Raw genomic sequence first — 17539 nt, 5'->3', positions numbered from 1 at the left:
AATTGATGTGGGATGGAAGACTTTTCCGAAGGGAAATCCATTTGCTAAGATAAGCAAATGATATCTAACAAAAAGGCCCTAATGCCAAATTGTAAAGAAGAAACAGAAGACATATCCAAGAGTCACCACCATTTAAACCACCATTAAATTTAAAAACATAGCAAGTTTATCAAGCCTTCAAGTAGATACAACATTGGTCATCCTGTTGCTTTTAACCAAATTGAAAGCAAATATATGATTCCTCCAAAAATAGTACTACACCCATAAAAGTGTAGAATATGATTTCGTTTAAATCCAAATAAATTAAAACATGGTTTACAAGGTGAGCAAAAGCTTTATAAAATCGCAGAGGCTCCCTATCATCCAAAAATTTATACCATAGAGTGCCCCTAAGCCAATTCATATTCTCAGACATTTCTTACGAACTTCACCAATTATTTTTTGACAACAAAAGCAAACAAATCACCAAAGCAATCGTGATTAGCAAAAACAACCAAGTAGAATATAAAAATTCCAACTATCAGAGCAATGCAATCCAGGTTTTTGGATTTGTTCATGTAATGCTAGAGCAAATTCAATTTACTAAAATAATACAGATGCTCACAGTGAGGTGTTATAGGGGAAACCAACAGAAGAACCACATTACATACATGTTCAAGTGAACAAGGCGGAGCAGAACCATAGCTTTCCTGCTTTCCATTAGTTTTCCCAACACTTCCATGGCCAAAAAAGAATTCTTTCTCCTAATCTGTTCACGAAGTTCATTTCTTCTTAAATGCTGATTCCCTTTGGAGTCTATTTCCATATTCTGGTGGTCTCCACTTCCAAATGCTCCACTTGATCTGTCTCCAGAAGTCATTTGCAATCCCCAATCATCTGATGTGCAATCAACCAAGCCAATAACAATGCTGAAAAAGAACAATGCAAATGCATGTCCAAGCTCCAAAACTTGAATTGTATAGGTCTGGGAAAGCTGAAGGGCAGTATCTACAGATTTGATTATCCTGCAAGCAGCGAAGGATAAGAAAAATGAAAAAAACAGAAAAGTCTTGTGAAGTTGGTTGATTGAGAGCCTCTGAAAATTAATTCAATTATATTCCCAATGACTACATTCTCGTGACAAATATTTGGAGCAGCATTAAAATCAGCTATCAGTTGAGTTAAATAAATCAGCTCTTATTCATAAAAAATAAAAATAAAAAATAAAAAGCCCTCGAGATCACCATCTGATTTAGGATGGAAAGCCATTGGATGTTATGGGGGGTGGAATAGAGAAGAGGAGGAAGACAAAGAGAAGAAGATCATGGGATATTGTTTCCAAAACCAACCTTCTGCTGTTAGCATAGTACAACAACATTCTAACTTATAGGAATCTAAAACAAAAAAATTACACATAAACTGCTAAGACACACTGATGTAGGAAAGCAACAGAATGTCAGAAACAGAGAAAGAATTGCGGGAGAAATGAGGGAGAGAAACAGAGAGAGAAGAGAAGAAGAAATGAGAAAGGAGAGGGAAAGAAGATGCTGCAGGTAAAACAGAGAACAGAGAAGAAATTAAAGACAGAATAAAGAGTCAAGGAAGACCAGCCAAAGAGAGAGAAAGACAGAACAGAGAAGAGGAGACACTAGGTGTACAAAAATTACCGAAAAACCGAAAACCGGACTGAAATCAAAAGCGGTTCGTTTTTCCAGTATTTGGTTTCGGTTTCAGTCTTAGAAATGTAAATTTTCGGTTTCGGTTTCGATTTCGGTTTCCAAATACAGCTGAACTGAAAAAACAGATTTAAATTTAAATTATATATATAAATTAATATAATTATTTAATTATGATTGGTCCATTTAATAAGTTAATCCAGGGTTGCACCACACTGGATCCGGTCCCTCAATATATATGAATCTGGGGGACTAGGGTTTGATTCTTTCACACTTCACAAGTTCACTTTACTCTTAGACTCTCAGTCCCCAGAGCCCCTCTGCCTCTCTCCCTTGTCCTCTCAAGCAGCTGAGGTACAGTTTGCCTCGTCGATCCCCTAACCAATTTTATCAGTAATTTTCTCTTTTATTTTGTGGATTTTTTTTCTCTTTTGCATATTTGTTGTGTTTGATGTCAATGTGTGTGGGGAGATGGAGTGTGATGACTCTGATGATCTTGGGAGAACAACTGGGGTTTGTTTAATAATCGTTTTTCGGGATAGAGTTTTTGAAATTTTGAGTACCTGTGTATAAATTTGCATATGGCTCTTCATTTCGGTGCTTTCTGCTTCAGTGGTATTACTTCGAATTCTCACATACTGGAGAATCAGGTTTCCGATTTGACTCTGTTGAGTCAAGGGAGACAGCTGTCATTCTCCGTATCAGTGCAGCGGTGTAGACTGCAGGGTATGGAATTGTTTTCTGTTGTTTAAATTTGAGCTAAAATTAATTTAAGTTTGTTTCTTTGTTTTAGGCAGCTTGGTTTCATAGTGTTTTGATAGGCTTGATTTGTTTGGAGTTTGTTTATTGATTTTGTGTGCTTAAATTTTTGGTTCTTACTTAATGTTTTGATATATGATTTATGTTTTCCTTGATTATAATGGATAAATTTTGTTGATTATGTTGTTGTGTATACAGCTTTAAAACTTCCTGGATTTTTTATGGCTTATTTTAGCTTTTCTAATTTTTCAAAATTAATTGAATTTTATGTACTAGCCTTTTTCCTTTTTAATTTTTAAATTGTTATGAATTTCTCCAGATTTCACCCTTTTTGTCTTAATTTTAATTTTCAAACAAATAACAACGAATACTAGCTTTTACCTTTATTTTTATATATTAGTTATTGTAGTCACTATTCTGCTTCACTGATCTTCATAACAAAGTTGTGCTGATAAATATTGTTGGACATACAAGTTTTCTCTTTTTTTTATTTTTTTAATCTCTTTCTTCATGCACTAGCTTCTCAAATATCATAGAGAATATGATATTGTGAGTGTTTCAATATTAGTTTATGTTTCAAATCTAATGAATTTGCAATTATACATGATTTTTATAGATGTCTGAACTTGCAAACAATGCAAGTCTCAATACAACTCCTTGTTCGAGCCCAAACCCAAGTCCAAGCCCAAGCATGAATACAGAATCAGCGGATAATGTTGTTACTTCAGGAACAGAGTTGGGTGAGAAGAGGAAGTTTAAATCAAGATCAGAGGTATGGAACCATTTTACTAGATTATGTGTTGATGACACTCAAGAGGTAAAAGCTCAATGTAAATATTGTCCGAAAGTGTTCTGCGCCGATTCAAGAAGAAATGGAACAAGAGTTTTGTGGAATCACTTGAATACACGTGCTAAGTATCCCTATAGAAGACCTCGTGATCGTAATCACTCACAAATTAACTTCAAACCAGAAACAAAAATGGAAGAAAAACAATTAACATGCCAAAAATATGATGTAGGTGTTCTTAGAAAGGCTTTAGCATATATGCTAATAGTGGATGAATTACCTTTCAGATTTGTGGAGGGACAAGGTTTTAAACATTTTTGTAACCTCATGGAACCTAGATTTAAGGTTCCATCACGAGTGACAATGGCAAGGGATTGTCTTTTTTTATATGGAGAAGATAAAAAGAAATTGAAAAAAATTTTGAAACATAATTGTCAACGAGTTTGCTTTACAACAGACACTTGGACTTCTTTACAAAATGTTAGTTACATGTGTTTAACTGGGCATTTTGTTGACATTGAATGGAGGTTAAAAAAAAGAATTTTAAGTTTTGGTCTAGTTCCTACTCACCGAGGAGAAGTGTTAAGTTTTGCTATTGAAAAAGCTTTGTTAGATTGGGGAATAGATAAAGTTTATACTATTACTGTGGACAATGCAAGTTCTAATGGTACAGCCATTAGTTACTTAAAGAGAAGGGTGAACAATTGGAAGGGTAGTGAGCTCAATGGTGAATTCTTGCACATGAGTTGTGTTGCGCATATCAATAATTTAGTTATGCAAGATGGATGGAAACTTGTGGGAGATTCGGTACTTCAAATTAGGCAAGCAGTAAAATATATAAGGCAAACACTTGGTAGAACTGCAAAATTTAAAGAGTGTGCAGATGAGGAAAAGGTTAATGGTAAAAAAAATTGCGTTTGGATGTGCCTACTAGATGGAATTCCACATATATGATGTTGGAAACTGCTAAAAAATTTCAAAAAGTTTTTATTAGATATGATGAAAAAGATCGAGATTTTGCACTTGATCTTTCGAGAGATGGTGGAAAAGGAAAGCCAATGGAAGATGATTGGGATAATGTGAGGAGGATGGCAATTCTTAGAATAATTCTATGAATTCACTTTGCGTGTTTCTGGTTCTAATTATGTGACTTAATAATACTTTTTTCAATGAAATTTACATGGTTAATGCTTTGTTGGAAGACTAGTGCAATAGTGATGATTTTGACTTAGGTGAAATGGCATTCAAAATGAAACATAAATATGATGATTATTGGGGGAATCTAGAAAAATTGAACATGATGATGTTTCTTGCCACCATTCTTGATCCTCGATGCAAGTTAGAGTATGTGGAGTGGGCCTTTCTCTAACTGTTTTCTCCTCCTACATCTTCAATTTTGAGTAAAAAGGTGAAAGATGTTATTTTTTCAATGTTTGATGAGTACAAAAATGGGGTTAGACAATGCAGTGGACCTGGCGGTAAAACTTCTGAAATTGGCTCTAGTTCTTCTAGTGGTATGGTGGATACTGAGCAACCATCAATGAAGATAAGGATGCTTATGGCAGATAAATTCAAGAGGCATAGGTCAGAAAAAGAAGGTGGGGAAGGCAAGAGTGATCATGATAAATATCTTTCTAAGGACCTTGAAGAGACTAGTCATGAATTTGATATTTTAGGATGGTGGAAGATAAATAATCCAAGGTTTCCTATCCTTTCACAAGTAGCACATGATGTTTTGGCTATCCCCATAGCTACTGTTGCCTCTGAGTCTGCATTTAGTACGGGAGGTCGTGTTCTTGATTCTTTTAGGACATCATTGACTCCTAAGATTGTGGAGGCTCTTATATGTTCTCAAGATTGGTTGCGAAATTCACCATTACCACTTAACTATGAAGAAAGCCTTGAAGAACTTGATAAACTTGAGAAAGGTAAAAAATAATTTCTTACGGCATATTTTTCACATTTCCCAGTTGTTTTATTCTAATTATTGTTTTGTATTTATTTTCTCTAATTTATTGAATTTTTTCTTTTTCATTCATTTCAAAATTTGATAAATTTGGCCTAAATTCTTCTAGTATTGACACCGGTGATGATATACTGGTAAGATTATGTATTCATCTCTTTTTATGAACATTGATCGCTAATTTAATTTTATCTTATTATAACTTTCATATTGTTTCATTTTATTAGGAACCATGAATGATGCTTGTATGGAGATTGGAGAATTGAAGAATATGGATTGAAGAATGTGGATGACTTCAATCCCTTAAAATTTAAAACCATTGATTTACTCTTTTGATGAACAATTTGAATGTCTGTTTTCTATTTGTAATTTGGGATATTTCATATTTTCTTTGGTTATTGTGAATGTTTGTTTCTTCTGGGTAATTAGAAACAGATAAACCGAATTATTAAAGCGCCAAAGAATTTGCTTGCTTGTTTTGTGAAATTAGGGATAGAGAGATTTAATTATTAAAGTGCCCAAGGATTGGGACATTGTGGTTAATTGATATGTAATTTGCATTATGATGGTTTGTAGGAGCTACTAAGCTACTAAGCTAGTAGGAATTACAAACAAAAAGAAAAGGTCCAACAAGACCAACAAGTTCCCAACTGTCTAAACTATTTAACAGGTTAAATTTTGTTAAAATTATGAAACATTATAAAAAATCAAAATGCCCAATAGATTCTCAACAACCCTTGTGAAAAACAATTGAGTATTTAGAAAATCGGTTAGAAACTGAAAAAACCTGAACCGCCGAATGTTCGGTTCTCTAAGGGATAATAAATTCGTTTCGATTCGGTTTCGGTTTCAGTTTGAGAATACCAAAAACCGAAAGGTTCGGTTCGGTTTTTGGTTTGGCCCATAACCGAACTATAATAAACCAATTACACCCCTAGAGAACACCACAGACCAAAATAGAACAGAAAGAGAAGAGAAGGAGGAGGACAAAGAAGAAAAAGGGGAGTGCTGCACAAGAGAGAGTGTGAGGGACACTATTTGCAATTGATTAAAAATGATAACTATTCCAACAATACACAATCACACTATTTATACACCCAATGCTACAATTAACACAAATAATTAAAAAATAGCCCCAGTTAAAATAGAAAATTACAAAATAACCCAAGTACTTAAAATACACAAAAGAAACCAAAACTAACCAAATATCTAAAATAACCAAAAATTTTCCCAAACCAAAATAAAAATCCTAGCTACCATGTAAGCATCTAAGGGCCCATTTAGTTGTGAAAAACAGCCTTTATTTTCCATGTTACATTTCCAAAAAAGTACAAAAAAAAATCAATTAAATTTCCATTTTTACAAACAAAATAAATACTTCACTCAAGTGTTATCTTTGCATTTTTACAACATTTGCATGAAACAAATGAACAATAAACAGTTTTAGCACCATTTTCTTGTGGAAATATTTTTATTTTCTGTAGAATTATTAGATATCTGTCAGCCTTTATTAGAGGCTGATCTTTAGGAGATTTACAGTCAACAAATCAGTTGATTTGTTCCACAATCCTAGGGGATTTGGGTAGCACGCTACCTAATTCTGTACATAGTCTTTCCTATTTTACTGCTTTCCATTTTAAATAGGATATTCTATTTTCAGTAGGTTGCAAATATCCCTAGTAATTAGAATATTAGATGATAATTATCATCTATTTAAAGGAAATGTAATCTTTTTTATAAGTTAGTGGAATATTCAGTTTTATTTTCCACATTTCAACATGGCATCAGAGCATCTTCTGAACCCTAATCTTCCCATATGACCAAATACGGTATGGCCACCGGGAGACGCAACTCCACCTCTTCAGTCTCAGATGTCACCACCAATCAGAAAGCTATGGTCTCAGGCAACAGCAACAATTCAGATAGCAGCCTCATGCCCGTTACAAGACACAAACTTAATGGGAATAACTATCTCCAATGGTCCCATTCCTTGATGATGTTTATATGCGGAAAGGGAAAGGATGATTATCTCTTAGGAGTTGCAGCCCAACCAAGCAAGGATGATGCGAAGTTCAAAACATGGAAATCGGAAATAACATGGCCATGTCATGGCTCATTAATTCCATGACAAATGACATTGGAGAAAATTTTCTTCTCTACGAAGCAGTGAAGGAGATTTGGGAAGCTACCAAGGAAACGTATTCTAACAATGAGAATACATCTGAATTATTTGAGGTGGAAAGTGTTCTCCATGACTTACGCCAAGAAGATTTGACAATGACCCAATACTTCAACACCCTCAACCGTTACTGGCAACAGATGGACTTATTCGGGGAGCACTATTGGAGCTGTCCCGAAGATGGAATAAGGTACAAACAAATTGTTGAAAAGAAAATAATATACAAATTTCTGATTGGATTAAATAAAAATCTTGATGAAGTACGATGAAGAATCCTAGGATCCAAACCACTACCAAACATCCGAGAAGCGTAAGTTTGCTGAGAGGAGAGTCGAAAGAAGATAATGATGGGTCCTCAAGATTCTGCAACAAACTTGGAGAGTTCAGCCCTTGCGGTTCAAGGAAATCCATATTACAGCAGTGACAGTAGACCGAAGAAAGGGAGGCCGTGTTGTGACCATTGTCGATGTCCCAATCACACCAAGGACACCTGCTGGAAAATCCACGGTAAACCCACAGATTGGAAACCTTCCCACTTTGCCAACAATAGAGAAGGACGGGAAATTTCGTCTCGGTAGATGAAAAACCAACACCACCTGAGCCCACTCTCGTTAGCAAGGAGCAACTAGAATTGTTGCAGAAAATGTTCAACCAATCTTCAGCAGCCCCTACTACTGTGGTTGGTTCCGGTTCTTTGGCAATTGGCACACAAAGGTAATTTTTTAAGTGCTCTTAATGTTAAAAAGGGGAAGCTAGGTCCATGGATTATAGATTCAGGAGCATTAGACCATGTGACTGGAGATAGAAAAAAATTTTCTACTTATAGTCCTTGTTATGAGAATTTAACAGTCAAAATAGCAGATGGCTCACTCTCAAAGGTGGCTGGTACAAGTTCTGTTAAAATTTCAAAGAACCTAACACTCAACTCAGTTATATTAGTGCCAAATTTGGATTGCAATTTACTATCTATTAGTAAACTCACTCAGGATCTCAATTGTGTTACTAAATTTATCCCAAATATGTGTGAATTTCAGGTCTTGGATTTGGGGAAGACAATTGGCAGTGCTAAGATGTGTTCGGGGCTCTATCATCTCGAGGTTAATGATCCTCCTCAAGGAACAACTCACAAATCCAATTGTTTAGTGTCTAGAAGTCAAAGTAATTTTTTTGTCATTCATTCTAATAATGATAGTGCAATTATGTTGTGGCACTATAGGTTAGGACATCCAAATTTCTTGTATCTCAAGAAACTCTTTCCTTCATTATTCAATAATAAAAATCCAAATGATTTTTAGTTTGAGATGTGTCAATTTTCAAAATATGTTCCCAACTCTTATCCAACCGACCCTACAAAGCATCCCAACCCTTTCAATGATTCATAGTGATGTGGGGGGGCCATATAGGATCAAGAATATTACTGGATCTCGCTGGTTTATATCTTTTATAGATGATCACACTAGACTTACCTAGATATTCCTCATGAAAGAAAAGTCAGAGGCAATTCAAATTTTCAAAAATTTTAACATCATGATCCAAACACAATTCCAAGAAAAAATACAGATTGTGAAAACTGATAATGCCAAAGAATATTTCAAATCCATTCTTGATGATTATCTCTTGAGTCAAGGTATAATACACCTTCCTTTGTCGACACTCTTAGCAAAATGGAATTTTCGAAAGAAAAAACCGGCACCTACTAGATGTTGCCCGCTCCCTCATGTTCTCTACACATATACCGAAACACTTTTGGGGTGAAGCCATTGTCATTGCAGTGAGTGCAGCCTACCTCATAAACAGGATGCCCTCTCGCGTTCTCAAATTCCAAACTCCCTGTCAAACTCCACTTCAGTCCTTTCCCAATACTCGACTCATCTCCACTATTCCCTTCAAAGTATTCGGGTGCTCAGCTTTTGTTCATGTTCATAGTCAACATCGGGGTAAACTTGATCCTAGAGCCCTTACGTGCATTTTTCTCAGGTACTCTCCAAACCAAAAGGGTTATAAATTCTATTCACCAGCTACTAAAAGATATTATCACTCCATGGATGTCACCTTTTTTTAGCAACAACTATATTACCCCAAATCTGAAATTCAGGGGGAGATTACACAGGAATTCCAGCTTTGGGATATTGAAGAGTTATCTCACCCTTCTTCTGATTCTGCCCTTCTCACCTATCACAAATTTCTGAATCTATTCCAACTATTGACTCCATTTCTCCTTCACATCCCTTCTTAGAATCTCCCGTGAAACATCGGCATCTAGACACTATTCAACCAACAAAAAATGATGAGTTGAATACCTATTCATGGAGGAGAAGGAACCAAAAGAAGATAGAACAATAGGCATCCCTTAAGCAAATCCAAGAGTCTGAATCGAGCCCTAGATCAAGTGAAAATCCCCCAGGTAACTCTAATCCCAAGACTTCCCATAATGAGTTAACTAATGATGATAGTGATTGTCCAATTGCTGTGAGAAAAGGTGTGAGATCATGCACAAAACACCCAATATACACTTTTGTGTCATATCAGGGGCTATCATCAAATTTTAGATCTTTTGTTGCCAACATCAACAAAATCCAAGTTCCTAATAACATACAAGAGGCTCTCGGTACACCTGAATGGAAGTCTGCTGTCTGGGAAGAAATCAATGCACTAGAAAAGAATGGAACATGGGAGATCACAGAATTACCAACTGGAAAACGTCCAGTAGATTACAAATGGATATTCACTGTGAAATACAATGAAGATGGAAGTGTTAACCGATTCAAAGCTCGGCTGGCAACAAAGGGATTCACTCAATCATATGGAATCGACTACGAGGAAACATTTGCCCCTGCAGCCAAGTTAAATATAGTGCGGGTCCTCTTATCTTTGGCAACAAATTTAGACTAGCCTCTTCACTAACTAGATGTCAAGAATGTCTTCCTCAATGGAGACCTAGCTGAAGAAGTCTACATGGAAATTCCTCCTAGATTCAAGACACAAGCTACACACAACAAAATCTTCAAACTCGGAAGATCTTTATATGGGCTCAAGCAATCCCCAAGAGCCTGGTTCGAGAGTTCACAAAGGTAGTCAGGAGGTATGGCTATTCTCAATGTCAATCTGATCATGCACTATTTGTTAAATACTCTCCTAAAGGAAAAATTTCTATCCTCATTGTATATGTGGATGACATCATTCTAACGGGAGATTATGAGGAGGACATGAGTAGTCTCAAAAGTCTTCTAGCTAAAGAATTTGAAATCAAGGACATTGGGAATCTCAAATATTTCCTAGGCATGGAAGTGGCACGGTCAAGGAAAGGAATCTTTGTCTCCCAAAGGAAATATGTTCTAGATCTTTTGAAAGAGACTGGGATGCTCGGATGCAAGCCAGAAAATACTCCTATGGATTCAACAACCAAACTAGGAGCCAAGGAAGACAGTGCACTAGTGGATAAAGGTAGATATCAAAGACTAGTTGGAAAACTTATATATTTGTCTCACACCCGACCTGATATTGGCCTCTCTGTCAATATGGTGAGTCAATTCACGAACAATCCCAATGAAGAACATATGGAAGCAGTTTATGGAATCCTAAGATATCTGAAGCTAACACTAGGTAAAGGATCATTTTTTTAGAAGAATCAAAGAAGAGATATTGAAGTATTTGGTGATGCAAAATGGGCAGGATCAATACATGATCGAAGGTCAACTTCTAGGTATAGCACATATGTGTTAGGAAACCTAGTTACATGGTGAAATAAGAAGCAATCAGTTGTGTCAAGAAGCAGTGCAAAAGCTGAATTCAGGGCAATGGCACACGACATCTGTGAAGGAATATGGCTAAGAAGGCTTCTAAAGGAATTAAAGATTTCAGGTGAAAACCCCATGAAGATGTTCTATGACAATCAGCCAACCATCAGCATTGCAAAGAACCCAGTGCATCATGATAGAACAAAACATGAGGAGATGGATCGACATTTCATAAAAGAAAAAATAGAGGAAGGAATAATCAAGATGTTGTATGTGCCTACATGTCTCCAAACAGCCGATATCCTTACCAAGGCTCTGCCAAGAAAGAATTTTGATGATCTGAGTTCCAAGCTGGGCCTAATCAATATTTACAGCCCAACTTGAGGGGGAGTGTAGAATTATTAGATATCTGTCAGCCTTTATTAGAGGCTGATCTTTAGGAGATTTACAGCTAACAAATCAGTTGATTTGTTCCACGATCCTAGGGGATTTGGGTAGCATGTTACCCGATTCTATAGATAGTCTTCCTATTCTACTACTTTCCATTTTAAATAGGATATTCTATTTTCAGTATGTAGTAAATATCCCTAGTAATTAAATGAGAATTATCATCTATTTAAAGGAACTGTAATCTTTTTCATAAGTTAGTGTAATATTCAGTTTTCTTTTCCACATTTCAACATTTTCCATTTCTAATTTTTCAAATAATTACAAAAAATGTCACCTTGTTTTCCAATTTTCCAAATTTATATAGAAAAGTTAGAAAAAAACCTTTTAATTAGTTTTCTTGATTTCTAACTCTTACTTTGCATATGGGAGGATGCAAATCATATCTTGGACTTTAATTTGTGCAGATTATGTATAGAGTTTCTTCTAAATCCACACAAATCCAAAATTCAAGCATCAAAATTCATGATTCTAGATATAACCTTGTATAAATTTTTAAAAATTGGAAAATAAGTTGTCTTTTTGTAATTATTTTGAAATCTAGAAATACAAAATGAAGATTGTTTTGCATATTTAAACAAACTCTTCATTTTGTATCTTTTTAATACAAATCTTGAAAAACTAAAAAATAAGCTAAAATTTTTATTATTCTTTGGAAAAGTAAAAAATGAAAAATAGAAAATGTTTTCCACAATAAACAGGCCCTAAAGCTCTCCATTAGTGGTTCTCCAGCACACACCTATTTACAAACAAACCCAAAGATAAACATAAGCCTAAAACATTTGAGTTTAGGACCCAACACATCCCTGACCTCATTCTTTGAAATCAGCCTCCAAAAGTCGAATCAATTCATCCAATGTTTAGCTCCCTATTCTACCTCACTGTCTTTTAGTTATCATTGCCCTCCATCATTCAATTTCAAGTTCAAGATCTAACCAAGGAGTCAAGGACTAATATTTCACTTTCATTTGAAATTTCAAGAAATTTCAAGGGTCTCAATTTACAGAAATTTTGACAAATTTTAATTTCAATTTAAAGAAACACCAAAAACTTTTAATAAGTAATAGAAAATATGAACAAAATTTTGGGAAATATTAAAATTCACCATTCTAAATAATTTAGAAAAAAAATTCTAAGAACTTCAAATTTTCCTCCTTTATAGTTTTTATTTTAAATTTCAGAAATGTTGGTTGAAAAACTAGAAATTTAAGAAATTTCGACCAAAATTTTGTTTAAAAAAACTTGAAACCTGATTTTGGCAAAATTAGGCATCCCCTCTCTCAAAATCCAAAGTTCACAAAAAAAAAAATTTGCAAAATTGCCAATTTTAACCCTTATCCTTGCCCTGGCCATATTTTTTAATGTTTGTCCAAAGGATTCCTGCCAGAGGCCCAGTGCAGAGTCACCAGGAAAGAAAATAGAGATCCCCATATATTAGCTGTCAATACTAGGTTTCTGCTATGTCACTCCCTTTATTTGCACAAAAAATCAAGCTTCCAAAGGGGCACACAGGCACAAAGCAAACTTCTGAACTCGGGACAAAATGGGAAAAAACACTTACTTGTCTCTGCAAGCATCTCCCTCCAATGGATCAAATGCAAAGGCATATCTGCTTAGAAGTTCAAGATAGAGCCTATATGCCTCTGGTTGAGACCAGCGATGAGGAATTACCCTGTGACAAAGATATGATAACACATCTCATAAACAAGAGAATCAACTTAGTTTTCCAAAATCTTCTTTTTAAAATAAGATAGCATTCCTTTTCCAGAAGATTTAATAAATTTCTGAATTTCACCAAATAGATAGTGCCCTTTTTACATGAATCCCTGATTCCAAGTTCCCAAGTATTTATGTAAAGTCAGACAATTAGAAAGATCTAAAATTCCTCCAAAAAGCATGTGCATAGTCAAATCATATGTTCGCATCTATTACATATTATGCAACCCTACATCCATTTTAAATGGGGAAGACAATTGATTAGATTCAAATTTTAAATTGAGAACTGCCCTACCTGAACGAAGTCACCAACTAATTCGTATTAAAATTATTTAAATTATATAAATATGCACTTACATATAAAAATAAAAGATAACAATAAAATTTGTCCTTCATTTGAGCATTCTATACGAATCAAAAAATATGAATTGGAAAATATGTTAAGCAAACAGAAGGTTCTGAAAAGCTCATGTTAACTAGCCACTTTTATCAGCAAAGCAGAACCAGACGAAAAACAATTATTAACACAGACACTTACTGCAACAAAGTTGCACTATGTATATCCAATGAGAAAGAGTGCTCAAATTTTCCAAAGAAATGGAAAATATAAAGAAAGCGCAAAGTGAAGCTCAAAATACTTAGTAATCTTTGTGTTTATTGATGTAGAATATTTTCAACTCAAATTTTCAATCGAAAAATAATGTTTGCGTCACACTTGACTTTACAGTTCAATGACAGCTTTAAGTTTTAGTTTTAATACAACTGACCCTTAGCTCAAACTTAGCAAGAAATTTGAAAACCCTAGTTCCCCAAGCCAAACACAGCTCAAAGCTGCAACAATTGTCCCGTATGCTTCCTTGTACCAAACTACTAATAAAATTTTTAAGTTTAATGGATCTTTTTCCAAAATTATAGTGAAGAAGTATTTTCATGAACTACAACTAATCTATAACATTATTTCACAAGAGACATTAAAAGCATGGAAAATGGACGCTACAAAACCAACCATCAATACTATTATTTTCTCCTTCTATATTGCCAAATCTATCAGTGACTTCCAGAATGAGTGTTTGCAGCTAGAAGCTACCCAGAAAATCGCCTTTAGGCAAGAGCTGCAAGGACTAAGGAAATTTTTCTAAAGTGATATCTGAAATTTTCCTTAAAATGTGGATAGAAGCCTGCATCAGGCAGGGGAAAACTACTGAGCAACATAGTAAGGACTTGTTCTAGAGAATGAGATGGGCAAAGAAGGTATTCATTGGGATAGGGGTCAATGGATGTTTTCCTGAAGTTTTGAATATCTGATCGGCACCAGGATTACTTTTGTGAATTTCTTTTAAATGGAAGAAATGTTAGTGGGAATAAATATTGGCTTGACTCATTTAATTTGGCAATATGGCCATTTTTATGAAATTAGATTGAGAAATACAGTTTATAATAAGAAATACTATCACTGTCTCATAGGTTCCTCATGAAATACAATGATGATGCTGTTCCTTTGAAATGTAAACCAATTAAAGAACATATTCATTTTGGTTTATAATATTGATATAACTGATAATTATTGGAAAATTTTTAAGTTTTTTAGAGAAAATATAAGAAAAATGCAATGGTAAGTGTTCCTTTCAGATTTTGGTTCTTGTAACTATGCACATGGTGAAAACTCAGCCTATCAGCAATAGTGAAAGTCAAAATAAAAAATTAAAAAGGAAAATAGAAAACTTAAATCCTTGTGGTTTACGAATTAGATGGCTTTAAATGATTCAGGACATACCAGATGCTCCTGAAGTATAACTGTTGACTATTGATTCCAAAAAGAAAATGGAATATTGTGTCAGTGCGGTACACTAGAAATCAGCACATCTTGATTTTATAGGGTATGCCATCAAACTAAATAAATAGAGCAGCATTCTGTGTTTGTTTTATAGGGTATGCCATCAAACCAAATAAATAGAGCAGCGTTCTGTGTTTGCTGTGATTTGTTGTGGTTGGAAAGTAACAGTGGAATCTTCAAAGGTGAATATTTGTCTTTGAGCCTGCTTTTGCATGAAATTGTATATCTTGCTTCCTTATGGGCTTCTGCTGGGGTTTTTAAGGACTGCATTTAACTGATATTCAACAGAATTGGAAGGCTTTGTTGTACAGGGAAAAAAATTGAATACATAGGGGAGTAATGCATTTTCACTACTTTTTTTTATAGTAAAAAACACACCATGTTTTTTCTCTTTTCTTCGTAAATCTATGCACATTCAATGACATTAACAGCCTAAAATAAGCTTTACAGACAACAACTTTCATTCAATACAATAATATGGTGTGTTTACAATAGAATGGACAGCTTAATTATATATAATAGCTCTAGCAATCACAACAGTTTGTTTTCATCAATAAATTAAGGGTCTATTTGGATCAAAAATTTTGCTTGGGGTGATTACAAGACAAGTATAAGGGAGAATACAGATAAAGAAAATAAAACCCTCCCAAAACATTAAACAAATCAAAAACACCAAACAAAACTCGAAAAATGAACTAACAACAAAAGGAAGTGAGTATATTAATAATGTGTAAAATCAAAATTTTGTTCATGGATTTAGTATATTTCATATTTTCTTTCTCATTTTCCTTGATAATCAAACAGAAAATGCAAATTCCTTGATGTTTTATTTTCCTTTCCCTAATATTTTTACCATGTTCCTGACCTGTCAGCAGGCCTTCCATTGCCGATTTACATTTCCTTTATTTTCAATTTTCATAATTTTAGTTCTCACCCATTTGTTTTTTCCAAATTATCATTTAAAGTCAAGCTTTAACAGCGTGCCCGAAAATATAAACAAGAAGAAAGAAGAAAGAAGAAAGAAGAACCTGGAAGAAAGGAGGGAGAGGACATGAAGGGAAGAGACGATGCGGGAGGAGAGGGCTTGGTCCAGGAACTTCCAGAGAGAGGGGTTGTTGGTGTTGGCGAAACAGAGGTTGGAGACGAGCACCTCCGCTAGCTCGGGACTGGGCAACCCCAACCCCGCAATCCCCAAACACCTGGAGACTTCAAGGGTCCATACCAATGGCGGCTCCCTTCGCTCTTGACACCCTTTGAGCGTCTCCATCACTCTCTGCTCCAATTGCCTCAACGCCTCACTCGCCATTCACTTCTGCTTCTGCTTCTGCTCCGCCCACACACCACACGCACACAACTACCTCAATTAGAGAGAAACCGACCGCCCACGTGCGCTCCTGCTTTCGCCCAATCGTCCCAAACCCGCCATTGCGATTGCAGAAGAAGAAAGAGAGGATGAGATGCGCGGGGAAAGAAGTAAATGCCGGCCAAAGGAAGGAGTAAGACTGCGGCGAAGACTGGAAGGTGTTATCTTTTGTCCGTGTGACCGTGTCAAATTGGGGGTTTTGTTTTCCAAGAAAAAATTGTCAAAATGGTTTGAAATTTTGAAGGTTAGAGAGCCCAATACGCAACGCGAACACACTTGAAACGACATTCAATTGAATTGGGAGTGATAGGTCTTTCGAAGGGTCCATTTTAGGCTCGTACGAATGCTAACACAGAGAGAGTCATTTGTCTTTGATGGCAATAATGACCCTATCCATAGAAGAAACACATACATAAAATTTATTTATATTATATATTATTATATATATATTCTAGCTATGAAAGGTGAGCGTCGATGTCATGATTTTGAGTTTTTTATTTTTTTATTTAATAAAATATTCTCTCTACTTGTGCTTTTTAGAACTCATAATATCCCAAAATTATTAATAGAGAATTGCGAGAGATTCATGAATATTTACAAAAATACCATCTCATTTTTTAGATCTTCGGAGACTAGAATTACTATATTTTAGCAAAGATCCAATTTAAGCTCGCATACGTTATGAAAAAACCTGACGTTTGTTTAATTATGCAAATTTTATTTTTTACAAAGGATTATAAAAAATGCTAGTTTATTTTTAGATTTTTTGAGATTTGTATGAGAATTGAAATTATTTTACCTTTTTTATTTAAATTCTTTATTTTATTTTGCGACTATCATTTTTCTCTCATCCACTCTCTCACATTGAGGCCATGCAACCCCTTGTTTTTCCTCTTCTCTCTCCCAACAAAGGTTGAGGGTCCACACAACCTCCACTAACTTTCTTTAATTATTTTCAATTTATTTTTAAATTTCTTTCTCTCTCTTTGGCCCCAGGCTTTTTAAAATTTATTTATTAAACTTCATTCTCTCTCTCTCTCTCTCTCTCTATATATATATATATATAATAAGAGTGAGCATAATTTGGGTTTAACAGAAT

The 17539-nt window shown here is 34.9% G+C and overlaps 1 protein-coding gene across 1 annotated transcript in view; it reads right to left on the bottom strand.

Moving 5' to 3' along the window:
- The window catches only part of LOC131160250 (mediator of RNA polymerase II transcription subunit 33A-like), a 43967-nt gene extending 27237 nt beyond the window's left edge, over positions 1–16730 (bottom strand). The window contains exons 1-3 of the mRNA XM_058115696.1: positions 16106–16730; positions 13089–13199; positions 651–1004 (exon numbers count right to left, since the gene is read on the bottom strand). Of these exons, the coding sequence (XP_057971679.1) occupies positions 651–1004; positions 13089–13199; positions 16106–16383 (743 nt within the window). The 5' untranslated portion in view covers positions 16384–16730. The remainder of the gene's footprint in view (positions 1–650; positions 1005–13088; positions 13200–16105) is intronic.
- Positions 16731–17539: the final 809 nt, after the last annotated feature.

The sequence above is a fragment of the Malania oleifera genome, chromosome 7 (assembly GCF_029873635.1).
Source record: "Malania oleifera isolate guangnan ecotype guangnan chromosome 7, ASM2987363v1, whole genome shotgun sequence".
Lineage (NCBI taxonomy): Eukaryota > Viridiplantae > Streptophyta > Magnoliopsida > Santalales > Ximeniaceae > Malania > Malania oleifera.
This window is presented reverse-complemented; position numbering and strand designations above follow the sequence as displayed.